This window comes from Neolamprologus brichardi, chromosome 8, assembly GCF_056152115.1.
Source record: "Neolamprologus brichardi isolate AB-2024 chromosome 8, ASM5615211v1, whole genome shotgun sequence".
NCBI lineage: Eukaryota > Metazoa > Chordata > Actinopteri > Cichliformes > Cichlidae > Neolamprologus > Neolamprologus brichardi.
The window spans coordinates 19,742,190-19,769,491 of record NC_142111.1 but is presented as its reverse complement, the minus strand read 5'-3'; the positions used below and the strand labels follow the sequence as shown (position 1 = coordinate 19,769,491).

The window sequence follows — 27,302 nt, the reverse complement described above, 5'->3', positions numbered from 1 at the left end:
AAGCTGATTCTGATATAAATGTAAACGTATCAGCCCCAGGGATATGAGTCCCACCATTATAATGGTCAAGCTCTATCTAACACCTCAGCTTGCTACCACTCACCACTCCGATTTTCGTCAAGAGGAATCAGATCTGTGATAGTACTCTCATGGATATGCGAGGCTACAGGAACAGCTTGGACACTCATGTCAGCATCCAGCATGCCAGTAGCTCAGCCTTAGCCAATTTCAGTCAGTCACGGCATGGTGGCACTGATGACAGTGTTGTGTGTACACTGTTCTTTTGTGTTTGGAGAGCATTGGCTTGAAAATACAATAAACTGATTGATTCTGGACTGTACAAGAGAGTTCATTTGTGTTCAGTAAACACATCAATCCCGCCACTGACTGAAACCAGTTGATCACAACTGAAAACTACTTACAGAATATGTTTGTGTCACAACGGGACTGAACGGACTCACGCGCAGGCTCTAGGTCTTGAAAGCACAAGAGTCTTTATTACAATACACCAGGTGATCTATTTACAACGGTGAGGGGAAAGCCGGGCTCTGGGGGTCCACACACGAACGGGAAAGACGCCGGAAGTCACACACACACTCCGTCCACTCCTCACGCTCCTCTTCACACTCCAATCACTCAGGTAACACAGGGGTTGGTCCAGGGAATCTGTACACAGAGACACGAAGGGATTATAAAGGCAAATCGCTTAGAAAACACTCTCGAGGTAACTGAGCTGGGGTTACACTGACGAGGGTCGGCAACGGTCCAGCGACGAGAAACACAGGGTTTAAATACACTGGGAAGTAACGAGGGGAATGAGACACAGAAGGAGGGCACAGCTGGGAGAATAATCAGGACTGACGAGACAAGCAAAGCAGGACGCATTCACATAAGACACGGACCTTCAAAGTAGAACAGGAAGTATGACACAGAGACGCGAACTTGACACGGTGGAGACAGCAACTAAGAAACACAGAGACATAAACCATAAGGCAGAGGACTCTAAGAACCGAAAGACACAGAGGGAAACTCAAACATGCAGACACAGATTTACACAGAACAGAGGGGAAACAGAGAAACATGAAGGGCAAGGGATCGAACCTAGAAACCATAGAATAACTCACACAAGTACAATAATACAAAAATCACAAAGAAGTAAGCATGCAGGGTCAGGAGACCCAGTTTTGCATCTTCGAATGATTCTTATTGTTGGAAATGTGGCTTTTTGTAACAACATCAAATGCATTGAAGGGCTGAGAAATCTCTGAAATGTTCACAAACTATTTTCTCCCATTTACTGTGTTATCTTTCTTTATTTATAAAGTTTAGGATCATCCAGAAAATTTTCATGAAAACTCAAACTTAATCACATGATTTGCGGTGAATATTATATAAAATTGTGAATAGAAATTATAACTGGCATTCAGTTTAGGTCATCTGGACACACTTAAAAAGGGATGTGGTGGCTGTTCTGTTCACTGAACGTGCAGAGAAAATAAAAGCAAACTGTTTCTTTTCTAAATAGTTTTTGCGGAGGAAGTTGTAGTTTGGGTCTTTTTATTTATTCTTCTGTTCACAAATTGTTTTGGGGTTTGTTTGTTTTTTTCACCCAAAGAGATCTCATTTTGATCAGCCTGTCTCTGCAGGGTTTTTTAATCTTCTTATGCTCAGTGTCCAGATTTTATTTTTCATTTTATTTTATTTTCATATTGCCTAGTCTCAGATATGCAGCAGCATTTTTGAGACTCAGATATTTCTTCCAGGAGTCGCCTCTTCACTGTTAGCGTGTTTTGCGGGCATCTTTTAATGAATCTGCTGATTGAGGACCTGTGAGGCGCCTGTTTGTCAAACTAGAAACTTTTATGTACATAAATGTCTTTCTCAGTTGTACTGGAAACTCCCAGCTCTCTTTCTGTGTTGGTTAGATTTAGTCTGTGTTGTTATCTCACTGGAGTAATACACACCATTACATTTAGTTTTTGTGGCAGTTTTTCCACATGAATTTGTCTCTATTTCTTAAAAGTTTGAGTTTTACTGTTTTTTTTGGGGGACAATTTTAGACTGTAATAACATCCAAATGCTGAAGCCTGAGTCGCTCAACTAGTACAATGTTTAGAGGTTGTTTAGTTTTCAGCTGTGCTAACTTATTTGATTCATAAAAAATTGTTTTTTAACCTAATAAACTCGCATTAGTTTTGAACAGTTTTGCACTAGAGCACAGGTTTGATGGTTTCCTGAAAATGGGCTTGGGTATGCCTATGTAGATATTCTATTAAAATTAAATTAAATGTTATTAAAAAACAAATATGCGTTTGCTTCTGAATGAACGAAAGTTACTGAGCGATTATATTTTAATAACAGTGTCGACGTCTGACTAATTATTTATCCTGTGGCAATACCGAACATATAAAATGTGCTTTTGTGATGCTGATTACCTCCTGATTAGCTTTTGAGTTTAACTACATTTAGGTGAAGTACTGATGCAAACAATTACATAATTTATTTGAATTTTGGAATGACGTTTTTTAAGTGATTTTCCTGTGTTGGGATTATTAGTTCAAGTTTGTTTTTTAGGTTAGACTGAATTGTGATTTGAATACATTACAAGGGGATAATAGTACAGTCGACCCTGGTATTTACAGGGGATAGGGACCACAAGCTCCCGTGAATAGCTGAAATCCTCAAATACTTGAGACCTTCTCTTAAAATGCTGATATTTCAGCTTCCCAAGCTGCATTTTCTTTCCCGGGAGCTTTGTGTTTGGAATTTCGACATTTTATTGATATTTTGCTGTGTTTTGATTAATATGAATATTTGAAAATTAGTAAATAATTTTTCTATCATAAAAATTTAATTAGTCACGAAAATAAAATTAAAATGATTAGCAAATATTTTAGATATGCCCTACGAAAAAAATCTGCGAATACTGAACTGCGAATAGGCGGGGGTCGATTGTAGAGACCATTGCTCAGTCCATGCCATTCTTGTCTCTTGTCATCATTACTTCAGCACATTGCTATAAATTGACAACAGTTGACCACAGATAAAACCACAGGCTGAGGATGGCAGTTTCACTGTTGGCTGTGTTCCACACGTCATTATTGACAAGCAGGTACAGCTCACTCTGTGTGTTCAGCAACAAAAGCCTTAATAGCCCTGGGTACAATAGAGCTGGTTCACTTGACTCTGACAGAAGAAACTTATCCTGGCTGGTGTGAATTAGTATAGCTACAGGCTTCAAGAGGTCATTTAGGGTTTTCCTCACTTTGAAAATACAAAAACAATATAGCCTTACAGTAAGCATTCAAGAGATCTAATTACAATTTTCATGTCATTTAGCAAGATATTTGAATGTTTTTGTTGGTTTGGGTTTTTTTCTGTTTTAAGTAAACATGAAAAGAATCTTTGAAAGTAACTGTGTCATTGAGGTTATTTTTATGATTTTAAGTGAACAATTTATCTGTTATAGTTTTGCAACAAGATCTGCAAAAGATGGCAGCAAAAAATACAAATAAATGTGTCCGATTTATTCAGAAATGTTCAGGCTGTCAGGAAAGAAAAGAAATTTGGAGAAGAAAACAAAAAGGGAAAGCTCCAGGCAAAAGAAAACAAAATGAAGAATACAAACAGAGAGATGAAAAATGAAAAGAGCACAAAATAAAAATGGCACAATAGATGTACTTGTTGGATACAAATCTAACCTCTCAGAGTGGGCTTTGCATCTGACATCAAAATGATATTTTGTGTTTTCAGTGCCAGACTCTATCATTATGTTCAGTGACTGACAATGTTATTGAAGCCTAGCTTTTAGTAGCGCTCTGGGTGGGTGGAAGTTAAAATGTTCCTATTAGGAAGTCTAGTCGCTGAGTCTGGATCCTCTCTGACCTGCATTGAACTCATCGGGATGAATCCTGAAACAAGTGTGTGCGTGACATGTGTGTTTGCTGTTTCCAGGGAGCAATCTGTTACCGCTGCTGCCTCACCACAAAGAGTTTAAACGCCATTTTATAGCCTTACTGAGCGAAGTGCACACATCTGTTCCTTTCCTTGTTCCGATCACAATCTCTTTCACATGTGCAATCTTTTAAACATGTGCACAGAGCACATAAATATAGCCTGTACTGATAAAAGGACACCTTCAGCCATTCTGTACCATTCACATGCACACAGCCGTCCTCCTTTTTTGTTCATGTTTATTCTGGTTTGTGGGTTTTGGCAGATTTAGAAACCTTAATGGAAAGAGAAACCTTTTTAGCTACATTAGTGAGCCTCGAAGGATGGCAAACTCTGCAAGCTGGTTTCTGGCAGCTGCTTTTGTCCAAATAACTAACTACTATTTTGTCCATCTGAAGGTTCAGAATATAAAGCCAGTTCTCTTACGAAATGGGTTTCTTTATGAATGATGTCTGATTTCCAAAAGCCTTTTCAGTTTACTTGGCACCATGTTAGTATTAGACTTTTCCAGACATGTTACTTACTCGGATTGAAAGCTGTTGTAGGTCACCAGAGGTCAACAGAACTAATATTTAGGATACCTTTGATGAAGACAGGTGGACACTGTTGGGCATGGAAGTACTTTGTGCTGTTATCCTAAAGTAACTGGCAACAGCGTAATGTTTTAATCAAGACGTTTGTGTTTAAGTACATGCAATAATCACTTTGTTTTGGTGTCAAATTGCGTATCAAGACTCATTAATTCAGCTGGTAGTCTCACTAGCAATTACATTTCTAATATCATGACAGCATTAGGCTGATTGTTGGTATTTATTTAAGTCGATTTTGCGATAGTTTGCACTGACAGTTGTTTTTGTATCCTCTTTGCTAGCTTTGATGTATTACACTGTAATATTTCTGACTATCCAGCAATCTTTAATCATTCCATTATTTTCTTTTAAAGCCATCATCTTGTCAAGTGTTAAGTTTATTCAACACTTTGTATTGTGAACGTATATCTTAGCTGTGTCTTGTGCAGAGCACTAACAGTGATTCTAGCACGTTTACCATGAGTGTATTTTAACATTTAGCTCAAAGTACCACTATGATTCAGTAGAACCTCTCAGAGCTGCTGTACACTCGGGCTTGTTTAAACATCACCAGCAATCATAGTGTACCAATGGAAAAAAAATAACGGAACAACCACCCAGCTGTCAGTGGCAGTAAAAGCATCCTCTTGTTAGCGTTTGTGGGTTCGTCTGCTCGACAAATAAAAAGCATCTTTAACATTTCCAACCCACTGACAGATTGTCGTCCAGTGGTCACTTTCCAGGATGTAACTTCCTACACTGGGTTTTTATGTGGCTGTGGGCCTTCACGCTCACGCCATTACTGTCAGTTCAGAGAAGTCACTTCAATTCTGCTTTCATGAAAAAGAGCACTGACGTTAATTTGATGACAGCTTGCCACCCAACAAGTAGAGGTTACTTAATGACAAGTTGCTGAAAATGTAGCACTTGATGTTTTTGTACCAGGTTTCAGTCTATGCAGGAGGCCTGAAAGGCTGAATGAAGCCTTTTCCATGGATGTAATAATTTCCGCAGTTAATGTGTGTCTGTAACCTAGCTTTTTGATCTTTATTGCAGGTCCATTCATATATATTTATACATATATTCTGTTTGTTATTAGATCTACAATGAGATGATCCGTGACCTGCTGAATCCATCGTCAGGTTTCTTAGACCTAAGAGAAGATTCTAAGGGAGTTATTCAGGTTGCTGGAATCACAGAGGTGTCCACCATCAATGCTCAAGAGGTGAGTTTGTTTACCTTACCAAGCACTACATGACCCATTTATTTCAATCAAAACACTCAGAAATTACAAAGACCAGAAATAACTCACATCTGTGTTTTTCTAGATCATGGAGCTCCTCATGAAGGGCAACAAACAGCGCACCCAGGAGCCAACAGCCGCCAATCAGACATCATCTCGCTCCCACGCTGTGCTGCAAGTAGCTGTCAAACAGCAGAGCCGCTGTCGTGACGTTCTGCAGGAGGTCCGCTTTGCACGCCTCTTTATGATTGACCTCGCTGGCTCCGAACGAGCAGCACAGGTGTGTGTACATATATATATATATATATATATATATATATATATTTATATATGTATATATTTATTCAGAGGGAGTGAGTGTGGGTGAAGCTACTTTTATCAAGTGCTTACCCACCAAAGTCAAGTTTCAAGGCTGTGGCTAATGTGATGTGTCTGTATACAGTACAAGGGTTTGCTCCATGAGTCGTGTCTCCATGGGGAACAATGAATGATTTCTTCAGAGGATGGAGGTTACCATAAATCTTAGGAGACTTGTAATATAATCTGAGTCCCTTGATCCAGTAGGATATGTCCACCAGTGGCCACCAGCTTTTGTTTTTTCATTTTAACATATATTTGTGACACGATACCTGCAACCTCTACCTAAGTAGAGTCAAATACAGTTCATAGTGGACTTAAATTTGACAGGTGGTCAGAAACATGAATCCCATAACTGTGTTAATTGTATCACAACTCATTTCTTTTCATAAATGAAATCTGATGTCTGCACTGAAAATACTGTTTTGTTTTCCAGGAATTTATGAAAAATGTTTTAGATATTTCTACAGAAAACTAACACAAAATAAAGAATTGGAAGATGACATATTAAAGCACATTCTTTACAAAGAAAATAAGAATGACAGATATAAAAGCGAAGAGCAGTCCATGGAATTTCTTTTTAGTATTGTCACACTGGTATTTGTCAGTACAGCGATGAAGAGAATTTGCGAGCCAATTCATTTTCTGGGTTGTATTATCGCCTTGACCTTCTCTTTGCAAGTGGTTAAGTGAGAAAAACTCAAGTATTTGTTCAGTTGTTTTCTTTTTTCTTTTTGGCAGGTTGAGACTGCTTTATTCCTTCATTTGAATAGCTTGTCACTGATGCTCATTTTACCACAGGCTTGTTGTTCTTCACCATGAGATAATCATGCGGTCAGGCTGTGAGAGCACTTATTTGCCATGGAGACTATTTGAATGATTCAAAGGCATAATATTGATGAGTTGCGCATTACAAGGTTGAGCATACCTCACAGGTGTTAGTCACATGAAGCTGCAACGAACATTTTCTCTCCCCGTAAACAAGAGGCATCCATGTAGTTGGTAAAAGGTGAGGTTGTGTTATTTTAGTACTAGATGGACCAAGCATTGAGCTAATGCCATCTATTGGTCAGGAGTGGAAACATGTCAACTACACCACCAAAAGAAACAGCCAACAATAGCTTACTAATGTTGACACTCCCCTGGTGTCTGGAGGCTGTAAAACCTGTGAAAACATAGCTTAAATATCGGCATCATTAATGAATCCTCTATTTAGCATAACTTATTAATTTAAAAGGTTTAAACTGTGTTAATCTGTTGATACTTATTCAGTTTTTTTTGTCAGTGCCACCCAAAAGTAAGTGTTATCATAATATTAGTTATATTATTATTATTATTATTATATTACTTAAATGACCTTCAGAGCAGTAAAAGAAAAGGGGGAATATTTTCCTTTTTTAAAAGCATATTTAAAGTTTTCTCATTTCTCATCCATTTTTATTTTATTTTATCAGACTCAAAATAGAGGTCAGCGTTTGAAGGAAGGGGCCCACATCAACCGTTCCCTCCTGGCTTTGGGCAACTGCATTAACGCCCTGAGTGACAAAAATGGTAACAAGTATGTCAACTATCGAGACAGCAAGTTGACTCGTCTCCTGAAGGTCAGTCCTCTAAAGGTTTATATGGGACCAACTGTGTTGATGATTTAGATGTTTTTTGTGTGTGTATTTATATTTATCATTCTTTTTTTTTAAACAAAAGGACTCCTTGGGCGGAAACAGCCGAACGGTCATGATAGCCCATATTAGCCCTGCCTCTGTAGCTTTTGAGGAGTCTCGTAACACACTGACATATGCAGACCGTGCCAAAAGTATTCGAACACGGGTGAGCTGAGTAATATTTTATATGTCTCAGTATTGCTTCACTCTAGCAGAAGTTAAATAAATTATTGTAGCTTCAACTCAACTTTCTGCAGTTAGAAATCCAACTTCTATTGTATAATTCATATATCCAAAGTATATCTCAATTATTCTTTTTCACCTTTGTCCTTTAGGTGAAGAAGAACATGATAAATGTGTCATACCACATTGCTCAGTACACCAATATCATCTCAGACCTGCGCTGCGAGATCGAGAGGCTGAAAAAGAAGATTGCAGAACAGGCGAGTCGGCAGCTCAATTCTGACCGAGCTGACATCCGCAATGTTCAGGGTAAGGTCTCGCACTCACTGCTGACTTTAATATTTGAAAAATACCTGCTTTTTGAGCTCTTTGAGTCTAATCTCCATCCCTTCCCTTGTAGCAGAGGTCCAGGCCCACTCCAGCCAGCAGAGTCGAGAGGAGATGGATCTGTTGAGGGAGCAGCTTTTGGATGCCTTCCGCCAACAGATGCAGATCAGGAAGAGCCTGATGGAGCTGGAAAACAACAACATGGAGATCCAGATTGCCACCTCTAACAATCTTTTAACTATTACAGAGTCAGTGTCAAGCCTTTTTGTCATGTTTCTCCCTTCTTTATCCAACAGTATTTATCCAGTATTTCTCTTTGTAACATTATTGAATCCAGCTATTTGATAATATGTTGAAAACTCACAGCATGTCTTTGTCGTGCTTAAAGTGTCAGTGTTTGTGGATTATATAAATATAAATTATTGTAAGTCTGATCAAAAAAACAAAAAACCCACAAATCAAATGTAATAATGAATTTTATTGGCCGCATATTTTTTTTAAAAAAAAAAACAGAGGACTTTTTCAACTATGTACTTTCAAATGTGCCTTAATTAACCAGATATTATTGTCTCTGTCAGTGACAAAGTGTAATTTTCTTCTCTTAGCTGGGAACAGGAGCGCAGCAGGCGCAGGAGAAAGTGGCGTGCGGAGAGGAGGAAGGAAAGTGTCAATAAGGATGAAAGCGAGAAGGACTCTGATTCCTCAGAGTCTCCTCCAGACACCACGGAGACTCAGGAGGTGGCAATAGCTCGAGAAAATCTGGTTGCACTCATGGCTGAACAGAAAAAGATTCACAAGGAGAAGGTGGGAATGTCTGTCTACAACTAGAAAAAATAGCAGAAAACAGAATCGTTCTTATAAAACCTTTGACTGTAGTGCATACATAATATTTTTAGTGTCTGAAATACAGTCTGCTTTTTAAAAATGTGCCTTTATACCTTTTGTTTAAAGGCGTTGCTTGAGCGTAGGTTTCTGGAGCTTCGGGATCAGGCCCGGCGCTTGGAGGAGCTGCTGCCGCGGCGGGTTAGCTCAGAGGAGCAACGCGAGGTCCTAGGACTTCTCTGTAAGGTCCACGAGCTGGAGATTGAGAACGCAGAGATGCAGTCCCACGCTCTGCTCAAAGACAACGTGATCCGACAGAAAAACTTTGTGGTGCAGCGTTTTGAACAGCACAGACACCTGTGTGACGAAATTATTCAGCAGCAGAGACAGTTCATTGATGGTGAGTATGTGAGCATTATGACTCACATAGTTTGTTAAAAACAAACATCATCTAAATACATATAGCACTGCTAACTGGGTTATTAGGCCCTTTACAGTTGAATATCAATGACGTGAAATGAGGTTACTTTGCACCAGACAAATAGACAATTGAATAATCATGAAGCTCATTTTTGATTTGTTTTTTTTATTAAATTAATTCCTGCTTTAAAGACATTAATTATCCTCCGTGTTACAGACCACAGTCTGCCCGTACCTCCACACCTCCAGGAGCTGTATGATATGTACATGAGGGAACTAGATGATAGGAAACTGGAGAAAGCAATTGGCCTAGAAAAGGTGACAATCAGGCAGACCATCAAGGTAACCACAGCTGACACGTAAAGTCTAAACTAAGTGATACTATAGTAGTATTAAGCCTAGAAGAACACAAGGTACAACTAACTCCTATGTGCTTACTTCCAGGAGGTCTCCCTACCTAAAATCGCCTTGCCTTCTCACGGTCGTGACAACATGCAGGACATAGATTCAGACCAGGAGAGCATACGTAACATGTGCTCAGATAACAGGCGAGGTCAAGCCAAAATACGCAGACATACCCTGCCTCCCATTCTGCCTGAACCTGATCTGTAAGAGGACATCTTTTTCATGTGTGCCTTAAAGCTTTTTAACTCGTTACACTGTCTGGATACATACTGTAGGTTCTCAGTTTTGTTCTCTTATTCCCCGCTTTAGGGACAATAACAGAGTTTTCAAGAGCAGCCCTCATGCCAGGCAAATGAAAAATTCAGCAGTAATGACCCCACCTCCCATCCACATTAATGGGAAGGGCAACAGAGAGGTCAGCACAACTATAATACCATCTGGTTTTGTTCATTTTGCTTTATCAGCTGTGAGAAAATGCAGAAGAGCTTCTCTTCACATGGCTTCGTATTTGAATTTCACTCTCAGAGATACTTCACTCTATTAATTCCTTTGTTTTTCAACATTCGCCTGTCCATAATAAAATGTTCACTATTGACTCCTATGTTCAGGCTTTTTTTGCTAAGCTTACCATAGAATTACATCTTTGTTTCATCACCTCCAGCTCATTATTTTTTCCTGTGTAAATGCATCTGAGAGATGTGATTCATTGGCAAGATAAAGTTATGTTCACCAGAGTCCACCAGAGCCCCATTCAGAATTAAAATTTCATTTTGGAGAGCCATAGAATTGATTAATCTTCACTGACACTCAGACAGACCGACTGAAAGCAAAGTACCACAGTGAATGTCATATCGTAATGTGGCACTCTGCATCTCACGTCTGCAGCTGCAGCCTCTGGCTCCTGAGAGCTTTCTGAGTTACAGCCATCTCAGCCACAGTGTCAGCAGCCACCTGGACTCATCACCTGAGAGCAGCGAGGCAGGGGCCGATATCCCCCTCTCAATAAATGGTACGATATTCAAATGAGGACATATGAACTTTGGGGAATTTTAACAGGGTTTTTAACTACAGTTTAAATACAGGGGGAGTATTTAAATGCAAGGTAACAGAAAATCAATAAACCCTTGAGTTTGATGAGTGTTTGTTTCCATGATGTAAGATTTTTTTAAAGCACTTTGCATCAGTGCTCAGGATGAAGCCTTCAGATTTCACGGTGACCTAGAAGTGTATTTTTTGAAGCAGGACACAAGAAATATTCTGCAGATCTCCTTCATGTTTAATATGAGCGATTGATTTTCAGTTATAACAATTAAATCAGTGCTAATGGGGGAAACGTAGTGTTTCTCTGTTAACAAGCTTTCTTTCTGTTGTGTGAATGGAGATTAAAAATAACAGTGAAAAGAAATTACCTGTGTCTCCACAGAACGGCAGCAGATTTTAAAGGGGGTCCAGAACATTGCAGTAAAAGCAGCACGTCGGCGCTCCAAAGCGCTCGAGGTGGATGTCTTGCGTTTACCTCCTGCACCATCTCCCCTGGACCCCAAGAAGCAGAAGAGCAGCCTATCTTTAAGCGAAGCTCCCCCTAGAGGTTTGCCAATGAGGCGCGTCAGGCAGCCCAGCCCCGAGCTGAGACACGCCACTTCAGACGATAACCTGTCCAGCAGCACCGGGGAGGGACCTGGTTTGCATGTGACCTGGACACGCCCACGTAACCGGCAGGTGCTCAACAAGAACCAAACGCCTCGCGAGGCAGACTTTGAAGGCCGTCGCAAAAAGAGACGCTCACGCTCTTTCGAGGTCACAGGTCAAGCGGTTAGTATTTGGTTTTCTTTTCAAACTGCCACAAGACACGTGAAAGGTGTCACATAATGTTGATGTCTGTAGATTATCAGTAGTCTGTGTTAACAAGAGGACTAATATGACTGCGGTGGCTTCTTTTGTGGTAATCATTTGTCTTATAAGGATTTAAGCCAGCAGGTTGGTACTATAGACTGTATATTAGAATTATTCCCTCTGTGTACTATGTCACTACATATATGTCACTGGTATGGGTGTATGCCGTGTGTCTTGGAAGATGAGTTGATTAGTGTTCTTCATCTAACTTCCAGGTACCTCAAACCAAGACGAGCACAGCTCAGAGGTTTCGCCCTCTGGACAGCACATCAGACCCTCATCTCCACATTAATGTTCAACCCCAGGCCCCTATGCTACGCCCCCAGTACCGAGGGGTCCCTCCTCTCGCCAAAGTCAGGCCTCCCCACAGCAGCCAGCAAACAGGTAAACCAATTTCACTGCCTGTGAGGAGATAGTCTTCCTTAAAGTTGTAACACTGCCGAGCACGATCTGAGAAACCTCCTTATGTACATTTTATAATATGCAAAACATGTAAAGTGTATTTTCTACTGCTCAGCTTCACATGATTACACCCCTCAGGTATATACATGACATTATACATACACATAGCCTTTAAATAACTCATGTTCATGTGTCGCCAATCTTCAAGTATCATTCCTCTTTCACCTTTCGTCATCACTATACTGAGCATTCATTCTGTTATTCCCTCTCTTTCCATAGGCTCAAATGCTGAGTCCTCTACAACCAATATGAATCACCTGAAGCGGGCACCCCAGCTACGGCAGCCCCAGCCCCTCCTCTACATAACAAACACAGGCGCGGGCGCCCAGCGTATACGCAGACACTGAGTTTACACTGGCCGCGACTCCCAACACCAGCATTAACACCAAACCCAGCTGAGCCTGAAGGCCGAACCATCTTGTTATCAGAGATCTGAGAGCATGCAGCCTCAATAAATAAAAAAAAAAAGAATTAATCCTTCAGTGACTGTCACTACGCAAAATTTGTAACAACATTGAGCCAGATAATTTCACACAGGTCTCACTGTGATGGTGCTGAGGGTCAAGTGTTTCCTTTTTAGCTCGCTGTTGTGCTGAATCACTTGTGGTATCGTCGTGTCAGGAACATATCAAGCTCATTATAAATGCAAGACTGTGCTTATGTTCCTTTGTTGTCAGTGCAATGGCTCTGTAATGTTCAGTGCTTATTATGAACAGTGAACGGTTGGTGTTAACGAGCCTCACAGCAGATACATAAGAATCCAAGGGAAAGTATGGATATGGGACAAAAGATTAGAAGGAGACAATATTACACAAATGCCGATGTTTAAAAACAAAAAAAGAGTAATGGCCTGCAGTAAAAAGGTTTCAACATCAATGTTTTTCGTAGTGAGTTTGTTTCAACATGACACACTGAAATTTAAGAAAAAAGAAAACTTAATCATCTTGATCATTGTGCTCTTCAAACTTAAAGGTCTCTGCCTTTTCTTACCCATAATACTCTTTAAGTGTCATGGTTGTGTAGATACACAGGATAGTACCACACAATGTTTTTTTGCAAATTACCTGACTGTTTCAATTAATTATTTAACTGTTGCCTTTTCCATTATTATTTTTTCATTCATATTGTTTTCATAATTGCAACTTTCTATTCTTTATTTTGTACATTTTTTTTTAATTTGTACCTAAATAAATTTAACCGAAGTATCCAAAAAACAAAGCATGTGTTTTTGTTGTGCGTTTACTTTTTTGCCTGCAAAGTCTGTAACATCTGTAACACTCGTCTATCTTGTGTAATATTCACATATGTCCACTAGGGGGGGCGCGAAGGCCAAGGTTGACCATTTAAATTGCAGTAAGGTATTTTTTTCTTGTGTAATCACGTTTTATTTTTATACTCCAGTGTTAATCCAGTCTTTGCATGTATCCCCTGGAAAATGCGGGTGACTTTAATTGATTTTGTATTTATAATTCCTTTTTTAAGTATTATAATCTTTTTAAATTGGTAATATTATGAATACTTTTTTGTTTTTTTTCTCAAATGCTTATGTGTATCTTATAATTTCGCCATACCCTAAAACTGTAGCCATTACGCACACGCACACACACACACACACACACACACACAGTTTACATAACAACTGGAGAATATATTTTTCACTGAGTCATGACCAACCAACACTATGCAGAAGGATGTGTCTCTATATTTGGACATTATTTAACCATCATATGTTCATGTATGGTTCAACCTGTAATAAAACTGGGGGAAAATCCACTAACTAACCTACCATACTGTCAAAACTTCTGCTTCCAGCTAAAAGCAGAGAACTGAATATATCGTCCAGATTAAAAGAAATTCGATTATTATAAAAACTCCTGGTCTTCTATATTTTACTAAATAGTTTTGTGGTAGAATCACATTTTAAAAGAAGAAAACAAATATAATCTTCATACATGTGTATTTGATCAAAAAAAAAAAGCGAGTCGGAAATACCGCCCCCTGTGGGCTACTGACTACATTCTTGCCCAATAATAACTCGCTTGTTGTGTGATTGATGTGCGAGTTGACCAATGAGAGAGGGGATTACGGCTCCTGGGCGGTAGTGGACACAGCTGATTTGCAACCCGCTGAAGAAACAGCAGAGAAGAAGGGAAAATGTCGCTGGCTTCGACGCGGACCGTTCTAGGATCAGTGTCCTTTTAGGAAAAACTAGAAGGCATTTCGGTGAGTGGGACTGCCGTCACTAGTTGCACCCAAGGTTAGGGCTTGTGAATTTGGTGTGTCCCGTCCAGAAACGCAAAGGTCCGCCTCAGTTTCGCCAGCTTTGTGTAACGTTTCAGGCTCGCCCCACAGAGAAACACAGTGGGAGCAAGGCAGCCATGATGAATGTTAGACACTTTAAATGCGGACGCGTTGATGAAATTGGCGTCTTTAGCCTGTAGCTTTAAAAGTCAGGTGCGGTTGCTACATCAAATATCAGTTGTTTTTAACTTCTTCTAAACTTTCTGAAGTAAACTTTACTTTTTTATGTTACTTAAAAAAACTACTTTGCACATCAACGCTGGCCATCCGTGCGAGTGGGCGCGAGACTCAAAACTTATTAATCTCGATTGTTCCTGCCTTTCAAAGCTCTTATGAGTTTAATAGTTTTACGTAATCTTGAACAGAAACATATTAGCTCTTTGAGCTAAAATACGGATGTTTTAATTTGACTCCTCTCACAAAGCAGCCGAGCTGTGACCTTGCACCATCACTTAGCTGCTGTAAGGTGACGTTGTAAGGTGTAGCACGTGCTGATGATGCAGTCATTTCAGTTGCTAAACTGTACGTGAAGCCACAGGTCTCAGATTTTTTACATTTTATTTATCCTTTAATAATTTATGTTACACATCTTCCACACTCAAGTTGATGGTTGGACGTAGGAGAGCATTGTTTTTTCTCTTATTGTCTCCTTTTTTCTCTGAGTCGTCTCCTTGTGTCCCAGATCTCTAGATTCACATATATACTCATTAGCCTGTGTATTATTAGGTATAGTACCGGGTTGGAGCCCCTTTTCTCTGCAGAGCTGCCTTCATTCTTCAAGCAGTTGCTCAGGTGTACCTAATGAAGTGGCTGGTGACTGTATATGCATCTATAGCACTTTGGAAGTGGTATTGTGATTTTCCAGGGGCTCTAAAAATGTGATATTTTTATCACATTCAAAAATAACATAACCAGTATCACATGTAAGAAACTAAAACCAGGAAATTTGGAGGTCATTTGTATCTCCCGCACTCAGAATATTTCAATCATTAATCAATTTTCTAATACATGTCTTGAACAATTATTTGGCTTGATAGTTTTGATATAACCAGGTTACTTCCAACACTTTCCTAAAATACACTGACAAATGAAACTGTTTCTGTGATTGAGAAAAAAATTGGAAACATGTAAAAATGCAGTTCATTGAGTTGGCTTTTGTTTGTTTTATGACAATAGAAGTCTTCGTTTATTATGCACATTCCCTGCTTTTTGAATAATTCAAATGTTATTTGAATACATCTCACCTGTACATTTAACTCTGTGGACTGCAGCAAATGTACGTTATCCTATTTACTGACAGACTAATATGTCTTAATTTATCTTTTTCTTCTTATCTACAGAATGGCATTTCTGCTGTATTGTTGCCATGAGTGAATGCAAGTGTCACACAGCAGGACAAAACAAGGGAAAAGTAAAAGTTTAGGTTTTACCTGAACGATAAGGGAGTCAGCTGGCATATGTTCCCGTTTTGTAAGGTCAGCTTTAACTATAACCATTTAAGCCCACAAGAGTATACTGTAACACTACATGGGCCTCTAAGGCAATCTGAACTGACAATTAAAGCCTCTTCTCTTCTGCTGCAGTTAGCAAGGTAATATTTCAACAAAGACATGGACCCATCTGCCCGAATGGTGAGCCTGGATAACCAGGGGAATGTGGTTTTCACAGTTGTAAAGCCAGTTATGGGCATATTTCAGGTGTCTTCAGAGCAAAATGGCAGTGCTCCACAAGGGAGCATGGGTCTACAGGGTTTAGCTGAAAGCACATTAGTCCTCCCTCAGGCACAAGGTCAGCCTCCACTAGACCAGAACCAGATGGAAATGAACACCATACAGCCTCATATTCAGCCTCTGATGCAGGTTTCTGCCCCAGTCCAGACTGAGAATTTACCTGCGAATCAGGATCTCCCACAAAGCTCAAGCGAAAATACAGAGTCCGCTAGCCAGATCGCATTTGCTGAGGTTTCATCACTCCTGGATCCCAACATGAAAGGATCAAAAGCTCGTAAGTAGCCAGTTGTTTGAAATCACACTATCTGAATGTTTTTCAATCTTATGGCTCCAAGTAAAATACAATGCAGTGAAAATATTGCAAAGTAACGAAAAAAGAAAGTACACTATCTGTCAGTTTTAGGTTTTGCATATCAGAACATTAAGTCCTTACCAGTTCTTAAAACAATGTAAATAATACAAATTAAAGATTGTGTTAAGTGTTAACAAAAACTAAAACAAAATACTGAAGCAGTTAAAAACTAAGTATACCCTATGATTCAGTAGCTTATAGAGCTACATTTAGCAGCAATAATTTGAAATAATTGTTTACTGTGTGACTTTCAGCCTCTGGTATCATTATGGAGGACTTCTGACTAGGGGTGGGCAGTAGAAAAGGTAGAAACTATATAAATTTGGCCAACGGTAGAGATTTTGACTATACCCCTCTACCGCGATAGCGCATGTTGATGGTGTCATCGAGCTGCGCCTGTTTTGGTCGAAAGCATTGCAGCGGCTGCAAACAACATCATCTGCAAATTACTGCGCTTCCTCCACTTGCGTACCATTGATTCATTAATGCTGAATTCTCTCGCAGCTGCTCTATTCCCATGTTGTTGCAGTATATTAATAACTAACCTTGTATTGTGGATGGATTATCTCAGTTGTTCTCCTGACTGAAGTTTGGTCCGTTGACAGCATCCTACCATGCAATTGCATTTGTCCCTAACCACCAGAAACCCTCACGTTAACTTTTATCGAGTGGAAAAAAGTTAGCGTTCATCCTTCAGCTTTACTGTGCTAATGTTATGCTAACGTAGCTGTTTTGCTAGCAATCACATAGGACATCATTATATACCAGCTAGTCTGATTTCAGTAACCCTACAAAAGTCATTGCTGTTTACTTTTCTGTCTTCATTTATGTTGGAAGTGGTAGCAGAGCTGTATGTTTTAATTTTTTCATTAATCTCTCAGTCAGAACATGCTATATCATGTTTAGGTGGAAACTAGTGAGCTAACTTCCTGCTAACTTCTCACTCCGTTGAATTTAATACATTCTGTTTTCATGGATGACTGGATGTTAAACTTAATTGTTTCACCTGATAAAGCAGCAACGCTGATTATTTTATTAAAGATGAAAGAATTTAGACAGTTTTTAACTCAGTGATGCCACAGTGTTCGTTTGCCTATTTTGGACCCAGATTACTCCGCAAGGCTCCTGACTACGGCAGCCGTAATGCTCTGGCAATCCATCAAGCGGTGCGCCTTCATAGCTTACCAAAGTTGTACTAAAACATTTTTGACAGATTTCTGCACGCCATGTACCACATAAAATTGGTTCGAGGTCAGTAAGCACAACCAGAATTCATACATAAGGCACACTGTCAATTTTTGAGAAAATTAAAGGATTTTAAGTGTGCCTTATAGTGTGTAAAATATGTTATACAGAAGAAAAGAATATATCGCGATATATATTGTTACCGCACATGCTTCAAATTATATGGATTTTAAGCCATATCGCCCAGCCTTACTTCTGACCTATCCTTCTTTACAACTTTGCTTAGTTGACTAAAGTCTGCAGGTCATTGTTTATGCACAGCTCTCTTAAGGTCCACACCATTTTAGTTTGGTTAAGGTCTAAGGACTTTGGGCCATTCTATAGATTCACCGCTGTGTTTGGGCCTTGGCTGCTTTTGCAGATAACCTTGCCTCTGACTTTATGGTTGACTCTGTGATTGCTCCGTTTAAAAATGGCCTTGTAACCCTTTCCATGGACATTAACACACTTTCCTTCTTAGCATTGTGTTACCGTGCACCTGAATGCTCCAGACCATCAAACTCCTAAAACATCTGCTTTTACACAGGTGCTCACACTTAACAATGGTCAGGTTTAATAATATTTATACTGTTAATTCCCAGAGAAAAACTAAGAGTATGCTTATTTTTTAAGACACTCTAAGGATCAGAGCATTTTTCCCTATATCCTGATATGTAAAACTTTAGAATTCAAAGAGGCTGTGCTTTCTATTTGCCACAACTCCCTGAAGTCATTTATTCAGCAAATGTATAATCTGTCTCCTTGATTCTAGCCCTTACAGTTTTTAAAAATGTTAGATGTTAAAAAAAACAATTTCTCTGTTCAGATTTGATCAGATGCTGTTTCATTCTAATCCTGCTGTGCTGATTTATGTCCCTCTGTTTTGCTCTAATTTCAGGGAAATATCTCATCTCATATGATGAAATTAAAAGGCGTCTGCAGGCTCCAGAAAAGATGTCCCTGCGGTCTTTGGCAGCATACACTCGGGTCAGCAGAGGACCAGCCAGCAAGAAAACACTCCTGGAGTCGCTTAATGTACTCGGCCTCACGCCAAGCACAACTACCTCTGTATCCTCGTCCTTCTCCAAACTCACTGAAGGTTAGAGGTGTGTGTGTTGGGTGGCGTGTGTGTAAAGCCATGTTTGGAATTGATAATGAGTTTGAAAGACTCGGCTGCTAATTTGGTTAATTTATATTTTTAGGTGACACCAGAGCTCTGTGTGACGATATGAAGGATTTTGCCCATGACTACATTGACTATGGCAACATGGCAAAGCAGCTTATCCCAGAGACAAATACAGTTCAACACTGGTCCAAAATTATTGAAACAAAGTATGTCTTTCCATTACTGTGCGTCCTGTATAACGTGGTTACTGTGCTTGTGAAAATAAAACATCATAATTAAGCAACCAGTTTACATTAACACTTTCCCTTTTTCTCCTAGGAACCATCTTGAGGATATGAGAAAGTGTTTTAGGGACCCGGTCAACAGTGGTGCATTCGACAACGTCACCCATGGCCTCGGTCTTGGAATGCTTGATGTTGCACTGGACATGATTATTATGGTAATTGAACAGCAGATTCGCATCCTGTCTGGTGTCGCAGCATCTGACCCGGCCGACTCAGGTCCACAAATGCGCCGTGTCCGCAGACGCCACCGCAAAACTCGCTTGATGGACAATGAGAAGCTTCATAAGGTGTCTGGAGGGGAAAAAGAACAAGGAAAGCTCATTTCAAAAGCCAAAGGTCGAATCAGAGCCAAGAAGAAGATCAGACAGGAAACTGTAGCTTCTGGACCTGTGGAGACCCAGGCAGAGCCGTGCAAGCCAGATGGTGTGGAGAGTAATGTCCTCACTCTGGTCTCTGTAGGTTACGAGACTGTTTCCAGCGGCCTCGGTTCAGTTGGACCTGTTTGATACTTGCTCACATGATAAGTATAAAGACCCAATCATAGTGCTGTTCAAACTGATTCTCAGCGATCGGACAGAGGTCGGGGTAAATTAAGCTCTCCACTGTAATGAGCGCAAAATCATCACAACATGTTACATATTGGTGTCAGGCTTTAAGGAGCTATTCACTTTCAAAGTTGTAATATGTAGTCAGAGCCACAGCTGGTTAACCTACCTTATCAGTAAGGCTGGAAATACACACAGGCTTGATGGCTTTTTTTTTTTAATATGTATTTTGTTTCAAAGGTGCATATTTAACATGCCCAAAGTTTAAAATAATGAGGTCAGCATATTTACAAGTAAAGCTCAGGCTTCAGCCACTCTAAAGCACTGAATATTTTGCACCCACTTTCTGTTAAAACCTTGTGTTTGCAAAGAGCAGAAACTCAAGACAAAGGTAGGATAGCTGTGAATTCTTCAAAGCTGTTGTAGTAGTCACAAAATAAGAAATACTATAGCTGAAAATAGGCACAATAGGATTTAACAACCCCCTCTATTATTTGTTCAATCCATGCACAAAAACAAGTGTGACAAGACAAAGTTTTCATGGCACTCTGTGCAATAGTTTTTTTTTTTTTATCTTATTAAAGCAAAGTAAATGAAATATGGCTTTAACCTTATGTTTTGTTTCATTTGGATGGACTTTTTGAAAAATGTTTCCACTTTCTGTGCTAAGTTAGGCAATCTGGTGAAATTGCTGCATGTTTACTGTGTACCTGATACAGCTGTGGTGTCAGTCATCTCATCTCAGCAAGAAAGCCAATAAGTGCATTTTCCAAAATCTCCAGATATCTTTTTAAATCGATCATTTGCTGCTTCAGTAACAGGTTTTGTTTCTTGGTATCAGTTAGAATCCAATCATACATTATTTTTTCAGTCAACAGAACATCTGGTACATGGATAATATCAAATGTAGATTCTATTTTTTTTTGGCTTGTGGTACATTGTCTCCTGTTTTAATGTTGTATTTATTCCTTAGATTTTCACGTCTGTACTAGAATACTGGAAATAGAGGTTTTTACTTGAGTTGAGTAAAACAGGATGATCTAATTTTAAGAATTGTCTTCTGTTGTTCTTTTTGTTATCTCATAAATGGAGCTGGAGCTGACAGAGGCTTTAAATACCCCTATCAGCTGCAATATTAAAGTTCATCTGGGAAACCTAGAGTGTTGCCACCCTACCTGTTTAAACAGCCTTGCTGTCTGAACCCACCCCCTCACTGCTATGGCAGTTGCATTCGATGATGGGTAAGCAGGTTAATGCCCACCATTGCTGAAAAAACTGCTTAGGAAAATATCAAAGAGCCAAAGCAACCAACTCACCCCAACCTGATCCAATCAGATTGAGGTGGCACCACCTTACATCCCAAAATACCTGCAACCAATGGTACCAGACACTAATGGACACTCCACTGCTTGAGCTGATTTGGTTGTACATGGGAGGATATAAATCTAGTTTAAAATAATCAGTTCCCTGATGATATAATGTAATAGGGAAGGATTGGAGTGCCAGAGTTGGATTAAAGATTGAAAACAAAATTATAACCACCAGCTTTACATTTTTGTAGGTCCCCATTTTGAGGCTATTTCAACTCTGACCTATTTCGTGTCCCATCCGGTGGTGTCTGGCACCGGAGGGCAGGGGAGGGTTCACCCTGCATAGATGCAGTTTGTTGTACTCTTCACCCTGTTCCTTGAAATGCAGAAAAGCAGTTTTTGCAAATTGGCAGAGTGCACTGTCTGCAGCAACATTTAGAAAAGCTGTACTAGCCAAAGTCAAACCCACATAAATACTCAAACCTCTCAAAAGAATCTTGTTTTATAAGCAGATGAATGACTGTCAGTGCGTTTCACCTGTTGTTGTAATAAACTCATCAGATTCAATTCTAATCCAAACTGACACAACGGGGAAAAATTACGCCTAATAATAAGATTGTATACAAGAACAGATGTCCATGTCTGTGCTGTTTTGACTTGGATTTTTATAGAAGGTGAAAGGCATTACGGGAGTATAGAAATACACTCAGCAGAGTCAGCCAAGTGCTAATACCTTAACAGTGCACACGCACGCACACACATCCACAAGCGGTGAGTGGAAGAGAGAACAGCTTTAGTGAGGATTAACCCTGACAGGGAACACAGAGTTAGCTGGAGCACAAAGAAGCCAGAGTAGATAGACCTGTAGGAAAATAGGGAAAAAAGCAACAGTGCAGGGAGGTATGAATTACACTGTCGTCAAAAGGACGTGTAAGTTGAAATAGGGGGTCCTCCGAGCAGCAGCTAATGACTCGAACGTACGGCACTAAAAGAAAAAAGACGACAGCTTTTAAAAAGTGCTGTGCATTTTGAAACATGTCGATCTAAGATAGGTACGACTGGTCCAGAGACGGCAGCACGGAGCACAATGGGGCACCCCAATGTGCCCCTCTCACACAAACACATGCATTCCCAGAGGGACAAAAACAGATCCAGTCGACTGCAACCTTACACACCAAATGGTGAGTAGAAGAGTGGCATGACTGAATATGTTACACTGTAAAGAAAATTGTTAGAAGTCACAGATCGTAGATATTGGCTTTTGATGTTGTTGTGATTGCAACACTAACAATAGGGAATAGCACCTGCGTGGTGGTGGTGGTTGTTGTTTTTGTGCTTCACATAAAACTGTCTGTAAACAAGATGTTAGCTGTCTTGTTTGAAATTATTTTATTTGTATTTACAACTAAGATGAGATTCAAACCAACAAGCTCTCCTGTAGTTTCTATGAATTCGTAAAGGGCCATTCCAATTTTCATAAAACAATTTTTAACTGGCAACGCTATGTTCAGCCTGTTCTTCAACATGTGTTTTCATCAGTCCAACCAGTCTTTGTTGTTAATTCCCGTGCAATGTGACAGTTGCACAATCCTCAAGTCTGAGCTTCTTAGTGCACAACCATGAACAACAATAGCATCAATTTCTTTCCATTTACATCACTGCTGCGTGGTAATACAGTTTACGTGCATGATAACTTCACTCCATTACGTCTTCACTTAAATGGATTTCAGTGTGAGCAAAGCTGAAATGCGTCTGATCACAAGAGCAACTCTAACTGAAGCTTTATACTTGGTGAATGATCATCTTTTCTGTACAAACAATGTTTTTTGTATCCAAACATGAACTGATGGCCACAGCAGAAGAGAGTGTGTAAATCAGATTTGATTAGTTAGCAGTGAGGTGTGCCAAGCTTCTACTGCAGCACTGTTTCGTTAACTTTGTTTTTTCTGCTTTGCACAAGTGTATGCAGGCTATATACCGATACTAGTGTATATACACACAACAAAACCTTTAATGCAAGTTCAGCAGGTCGTGCAGTTGGATATTAGTATTCTACAAACTTCACTGTTGTCTAGTAAATTCAACTAACTTCAAATCCAAATTGTTTGGCTATAACCAGTAAGGATGGCAGACCTCTTCTTATGAAAGATTTATATTATATTATTGAGTATCTTCTTATGATTAGTAAGCTTTGATGCTGATCCTCAGTAGTTGTCCAGACATCCTTTTACATACAGTTTTACAAAAACACAGTAACACTTTTGACATTGTATATCTGAGAGCTTACAAACTGACCTTAATTCTCTGAATTTTATATATAATACATCCTACTTATTAATGCTTGGCTTACCTTTTTTTTTAAAAAAAAACAAACATCATTTTTATGTCTTTTTTGTATCTAGGGAAAATGTTTTATGCTTTTTAACTTTGCACTGTCTTTATTGGTCTAACTAGCATCCTGTACATCTGGTACAAACCTGACCCTAACCCTTTTCCAATCACAGTCCCACAACTTTCCATCTAGCTCTAACTTTTAAATTGTCCATCTTTGTAGTTTAGCATCCAAAATCTCACCTACGTGTATTGCTTGCTATCAAATATCACCATGCAGACACTGCTTGTTCAGAGTTAATCGTTGTGTTTGATTTATTTAAGTCTGGGATATCAAACTTATGGCCCACCAAATGGTCCAGTCTGGCCTATTGGATAACTCTGTAAAAATATAGAAATTATAAAGAAGAAGAGCATAAACTGTATTTTCATTTATTTTATTTTTTTATTTGACATTTATTTTGTCTTCTAACTGACAAAGTAAGAGTAAGTAACAGATAAACCATTGCTTTAGAAAAATAAAAGCTTTTTTATTATTTCTACTCGCCCAGTAAATCTTGTTGATGGATTTAAAAAACATTTACTACAGCAGCATTTCTTTATAACGCAGAAAAGCTGAGACATATTGTTAAATTGTACTTATAGTACTATAGACTTCTAAGTAAAGAAAGACAGAACCAATTGGAGGTATTCTTTAGGTCATTACTGTAGGCAGTGGTTTTACTGGTCTGCCCCTTGATGTAAAATGAGTTTGACGCTAATCCTTGGCTTTCTCTTTCTGTGCAACAGCATTAACAAACAGAATGCTAATAAACAGTAAGCAGTATAACTGCTAAACATGTGACTCAAAGCAGCACCGGGCACAAGTTTAGCTTCAAAGAGCTTTTCTCATAGGATTACATGGTTCAGCATGTACTTAAAAAAATGCTGATCAGTTGAATGTAAACAAGAAAGAAGCTGACATCGAGATTTCGTGTGTGGAGGTTTTACACGAGGAGCACCTTTTTCATGTTCTTATATTTATTGTTCAAAGTGCAGTAAAACATTATTTCTCTTGTGTCGTGCTTTGTTTCATGTCCTGCCCAGCTCTTTGTAACATTCATATTTCTTATGCCATCCTTTTATAATTCTTAATATTTCCATTTTCCCGATTGCCCCTGCAGACAACTTAAACAATGCCTTAGGCGCTATCAGAGTCCTCGGTGTGGAGCTCATTGAAGATGAGCTTAAACCCCATTTGAACACAGTGATGGCCAGCATTAAGGAGAAGAGTAAGTTCCTTTAGTTGCTTTAGGTATAACACTATGCAAAGCAATATAAAATATTTGATGGCTTTTGTTTGTTTTTTGTGTGTGATGTAAATCTACTGAGGGGTTAATGTCACAGGTGCATGCAATGTATACGAACATGTAGGAATATTTAACAGCACCTATATCATAGGCCGCAAAACCACACTGATAAGAAATGGCCCCATGAAGCGAGATGTACAAGGCAGTTGTAAGCACTAAGAAGAGGTTAAGCTATATTTGTGTCTCCCAGCAAGTCAACAGCAGGATAAGAAGGCATCAGAGAGGTCACGCAAAAAAACAGATTACAAGATTCAGTTCAGGTAACTTGACATATAGTCTATGCAGTCTCTTAAGAGACAAACTCTTCTAAGGCTATATAAAGGGAATCCAACAAGTGCTGGTAGTGTCAAAAATATGAATTATTTTTAAATATGCAATTCCACTTGTGTCCAGAGAAAGGTGCTGCTGAGCAGGTGGTGATCAGTGGGATCTTGCCAATCCTTGCTCTGAGCCTGAGAAGCAGAGGGCCTCTGAGTGTGCTGACTGCAAAACTAGTGGCTGAACTTGCCAGGGAATGTAAGTAATCAATGCTTATATTGTTCTTTATCTATGTACAGTTTATTATTTAATACAAATAAAGTATAATGTTAATCTATAGGTTTGCTGGTGAACCCGAGAGCTTTCTCTCTGTGTTGCTTCAAGTGTTATTAGTCTAGTACAAAGTCTTCTTTCTTTACCGTATATTATTTATCAATACGCTTTATCAAGGTTTCTTTTTCCCATCAGCTGTAATTCGTAAAGGTTTTGGTGACACGGGCTTGGTTGCGGCTTTGTTGTCGGTCCTGACCCGTTCAGACCAAGAGTTGCTTTTCCACGCAGTAAGGGCCGTCTCACGCATGTCTTATGATAGCTGTAAGTTAACACAGTCTGAAGCTTCTATCAAATTCAACACTGCATATTACATTTGCTTTATGCTATATATCAAATGTCCTGGATTTATTTATTTTTTAGTTAAACAGTACTGAAATAGACAATACAATCTTATTCATTCTCTTTATGGAAAATAGGAAGCAGCCAACAGGGTTTCTGCTAAATGTTTGATTTACAAAAAAATCTGTCATTGTGAGGAAATTTGTTTAAAACAAGTCCCATGTAAAAGTAAATAAATAAAGTTGGCTCAATAAATTGATTTAATATTGCTCACTTTCCCCTTCAGCTAAGCTGCAGCAACTATTACTACGCCAAGGTGCGGTGCCTCGTCTTGTTGCCATCCTGCTCCAGTTTCCTGATAAGGAGGCTCTGGGGGATGTGTGCCTTCAGGCCCTCTGTAACATCAGTGGAATGGGATTAGCAGAGGAGGCCGGAAGGGTGTGGGAGAGAGGAGCGTCTGTGAGGCCGGGGGAGTCTGTGTTTCACGGCGTTTCTCCTCACACCTGTGGTTTTGACTCTTCTGTGATTCTGGTGCGAGTGTCTCAGTGGGGGCCGGGTCAGTACGCAGTCAGCATCGAGGTTTTCCAGCGCTGCTCGTCCTCTTTCTGGAACCTTTATGGGAACAAACGGACTGCTCACTGGTCCCCCTTTTCCAGCTTTGGAAGCTGCTCAAATTTGTACAAGCTGCTCAGGTTCTCTACAAGGAATATTCCACGGACGAAAAGTCTGAAGACCCGTGTGTTCCACACTTTCCTCTGAAATCTGGAAATACACAAATATCTCTGGGCTCTTCCTGTTTACTTTTATCAGACTTTTTTAATTTCTTCTTCTTGTTCGCATCTACTTTGTAAGGTTCAATCAAAGAACTATTTATTTATATGTGTATTTTCAGAAATGCTAACTTTTGCAACTACATGCATCACGACACGGATTCGGCAATTCTGCTGTTTTAGTGTCACACTGTGCTGTTTAAATTTGGGCAATAAGTGAACCAAGGATTAGATAAAAAATAAAATACAAATACTATAAATCGCGTTACATCTAAAACTTTCTATAGTGATGCTCTTCATGTTGAATCATTTCACAAGTGCTTGAAATAATTGTGAATTCCTATTCAAAGGCAGCAATACTGAGAATGTTGTTTTCCTATGTGTTATCGCTAATTCAACTTTGTGCTAAATCTTTGAACGTTTGGATATCTTTGGGAAGCTTTAAATAATAAAATAATTTCAAATTATGTGTGTAAGTGTCTGTACTAAAGTCAAACTTCACAATTATTTTTGTTAAAGTAATTTTCAAGCATGAATAACGAACGTTCAGAAACATTGTTAGCAAATTTTTAAGATTGTGCAAATTGAGATAGTAACAGACCATTTTTCATTTAAATACATAAACTGGGTTTCTTTCTCTTTTTTTCTTACAAATGTACACTCACTGGCTCCTTTATTATTTATAGCTTGCTATTACTGGGTTGGACCTCTTGTTGCCTTCACAAATGCTTTAATTCTTCATGGCACAGATTCAACAAGGTGCTGGGTCCGTATCAACATGATCATGCGCTTCCTGCAGATTTGTCAGCTTCACATC

General features: G+C 39.3%; 3 protein-coding genes across 4 annotated transcripts in view; all 3 read left to right on the top strand.

The window, feature by feature from the left end:
* kif19 (kinesin family member 19) overlaps nucleotides 1–13,511 on the top strand; it is a 33,530-nt gene extending 20,019 nt beyond the window's left edge. Inside the window, exons 6-20 of one of the 2 annotated variants that reach the window (XM_035907820.2) lie at nucleotides 5,623–5,748; nucleotides 5,852–6,046; nucleotides 7,578–7,724; nucleotides 7,825–7,947; nucleotides 8,117–8,273; nucleotides 8,368–8,539; nucleotides 8,897–9,095; nucleotides 9,243–9,513; nucleotides 9,751–9,875; nucleotides 9,978–10,141; nucleotides 10,248–10,353; nucleotides 10,824–10,947; nucleotides 11,362–11,750; nucleotides 12,047–12,215; nucleotides 12,513–13,511. In XM_035907820.2, coding sequence (XP_035763713.2) covers nucleotides 5,623–5,748; nucleotides 5,852–6,046; nucleotides 7,578–7,724; nucleotides 7,825–7,947; nucleotides 8,117–8,273; nucleotides 8,368–8,539; nucleotides 8,897–9,095; nucleotides 9,243–9,513; nucleotides 9,751–9,875; nucleotides 9,978–10,141; nucleotides 10,248–10,353; nucleotides 10,824–10,947; nucleotides 11,362–11,750; nucleotides 12,047–12,215; nucleotides 12,513–12,640 — 2,595 coding nt within the window. In that variant the 3' untranslated portion in view covers nucleotides 12,641–13,511. Of the gene's footprint in view, nucleotides 1–5,622; nucleotides 5,749–5,851; nucleotides 6,047–7,577; nucleotides 7,725–7,824; nucleotides 7,948–8,116; nucleotides 8,274–8,364; nucleotides 8,540–8,896; nucleotides 9,096–9,242; nucleotides 9,514–9,750; nucleotides 9,876–9,977; nucleotides 10,142–10,247; nucleotides 10,354–10,823; nucleotides 10,948–11,361; nucleotides 11,751–12,046; nucleotides 12,216–12,512 lie in introns of both variants that reach the window. The other variant, XM_006790952.2, reaches the window with a different exon arrangement.
* An 899-nt stretch (nucleotides 13,512–14,410) lies between these two features.
* si:ch73-127m5.2 (uncharacterized) lies at nucleotides 14,411–20,908 on the top strand. Its single transcript, XM_006790953.3, has 5 exons — nucleotides 14,411–14,516; nucleotides 15,935–16,598; nucleotides 18,799–18,999; nucleotides 19,103–19,232; nucleotides 19,345–20,908. The coding sequence occupies exons 2-5, from the start codon at nucleotides 16,205–16,207 to the stop codon at nucleotides 19,814–19,816; spliced, it is 1,197 nt and encodes a 398-aa protein (XP_006791016.1). The 5' UTR covers nucleotides 14,411–14,516; nucleotides 15,935–16,204; the 3' UTR covers nucleotides 19,817–20,908.
* A 1,344-nt stretch (nucleotides 20,909–22,252) lies between these two features.
* Nucleotides 22,253–26,952, top strand: si:dkey-21e13.3 (rap1 GTPase-GDP dissociation stimulator 1-A). Its single transcript, XM_087845123.1, has 5 exons — nucleotides 22,253–22,346; nucleotides 24,660–24,767; nucleotides 25,239–25,361; nucleotides 25,572–25,697; nucleotides 26,002–26,952. The coding sequence occupies exons 1-5, from the start codon at nucleotides 22,253–22,255 to the stop codon at nucleotides 26,472–26,474; spliced, it is 924 nt and encodes a 307-aa protein (XP_087701249.1). The 3' UTR covers nucleotides 26,475–26,952.
* The last annotated feature ends 350 nt before the right edge of the window (nucleotides 26,953–27,302 follow it).

Bases quoted from the DNA above. Each gene is read 5' to 3' on its own strand.
- si:ch73-127m5.2 (XM_006790953.3), top strand. From the start codon at position 16,205: ATGGACCCATCTGCCCGAATGGTGAGCCTGGATAACCAGGGGAATGTG. The intron at 19,000-19,102 runs GTTAGAGGTGTG...TTATATTTTTAG, and splicing joins CTTCTCCAAACTCACTGAAG to GTGACACCAGAGCTCTGTGT. The intron at 19,233-19,344 runs GTATGTCTTTCC...TTTTTCTCCTAG, and splicing joins TCCAAAATTATTGAAACAAA to GAACCATCTTGAGGATATGA.
- si:dkey-21e13.3 (XM_087845123.1), top strand. From the start codon at position 22,253: ATGGGGCACCCCAATGTGCCCCTCTCACACAAACACATGCATTCCCAG. The intron at 25,362-25,571 runs GTAAGTAATCAA...TTTTCCCATCAG, and splicing joins GGCTGAACTTGCCAGGGAAT to CTGTAATTCGTAAAGGTTTT. The intron at 25,698-26,001 runs GTAAGTTAACAC...TTTCCCCTTCAG, and splicing joins ACGCATGTCTTATGATAGCT to CTAAGCTGCAGCAACTATTA.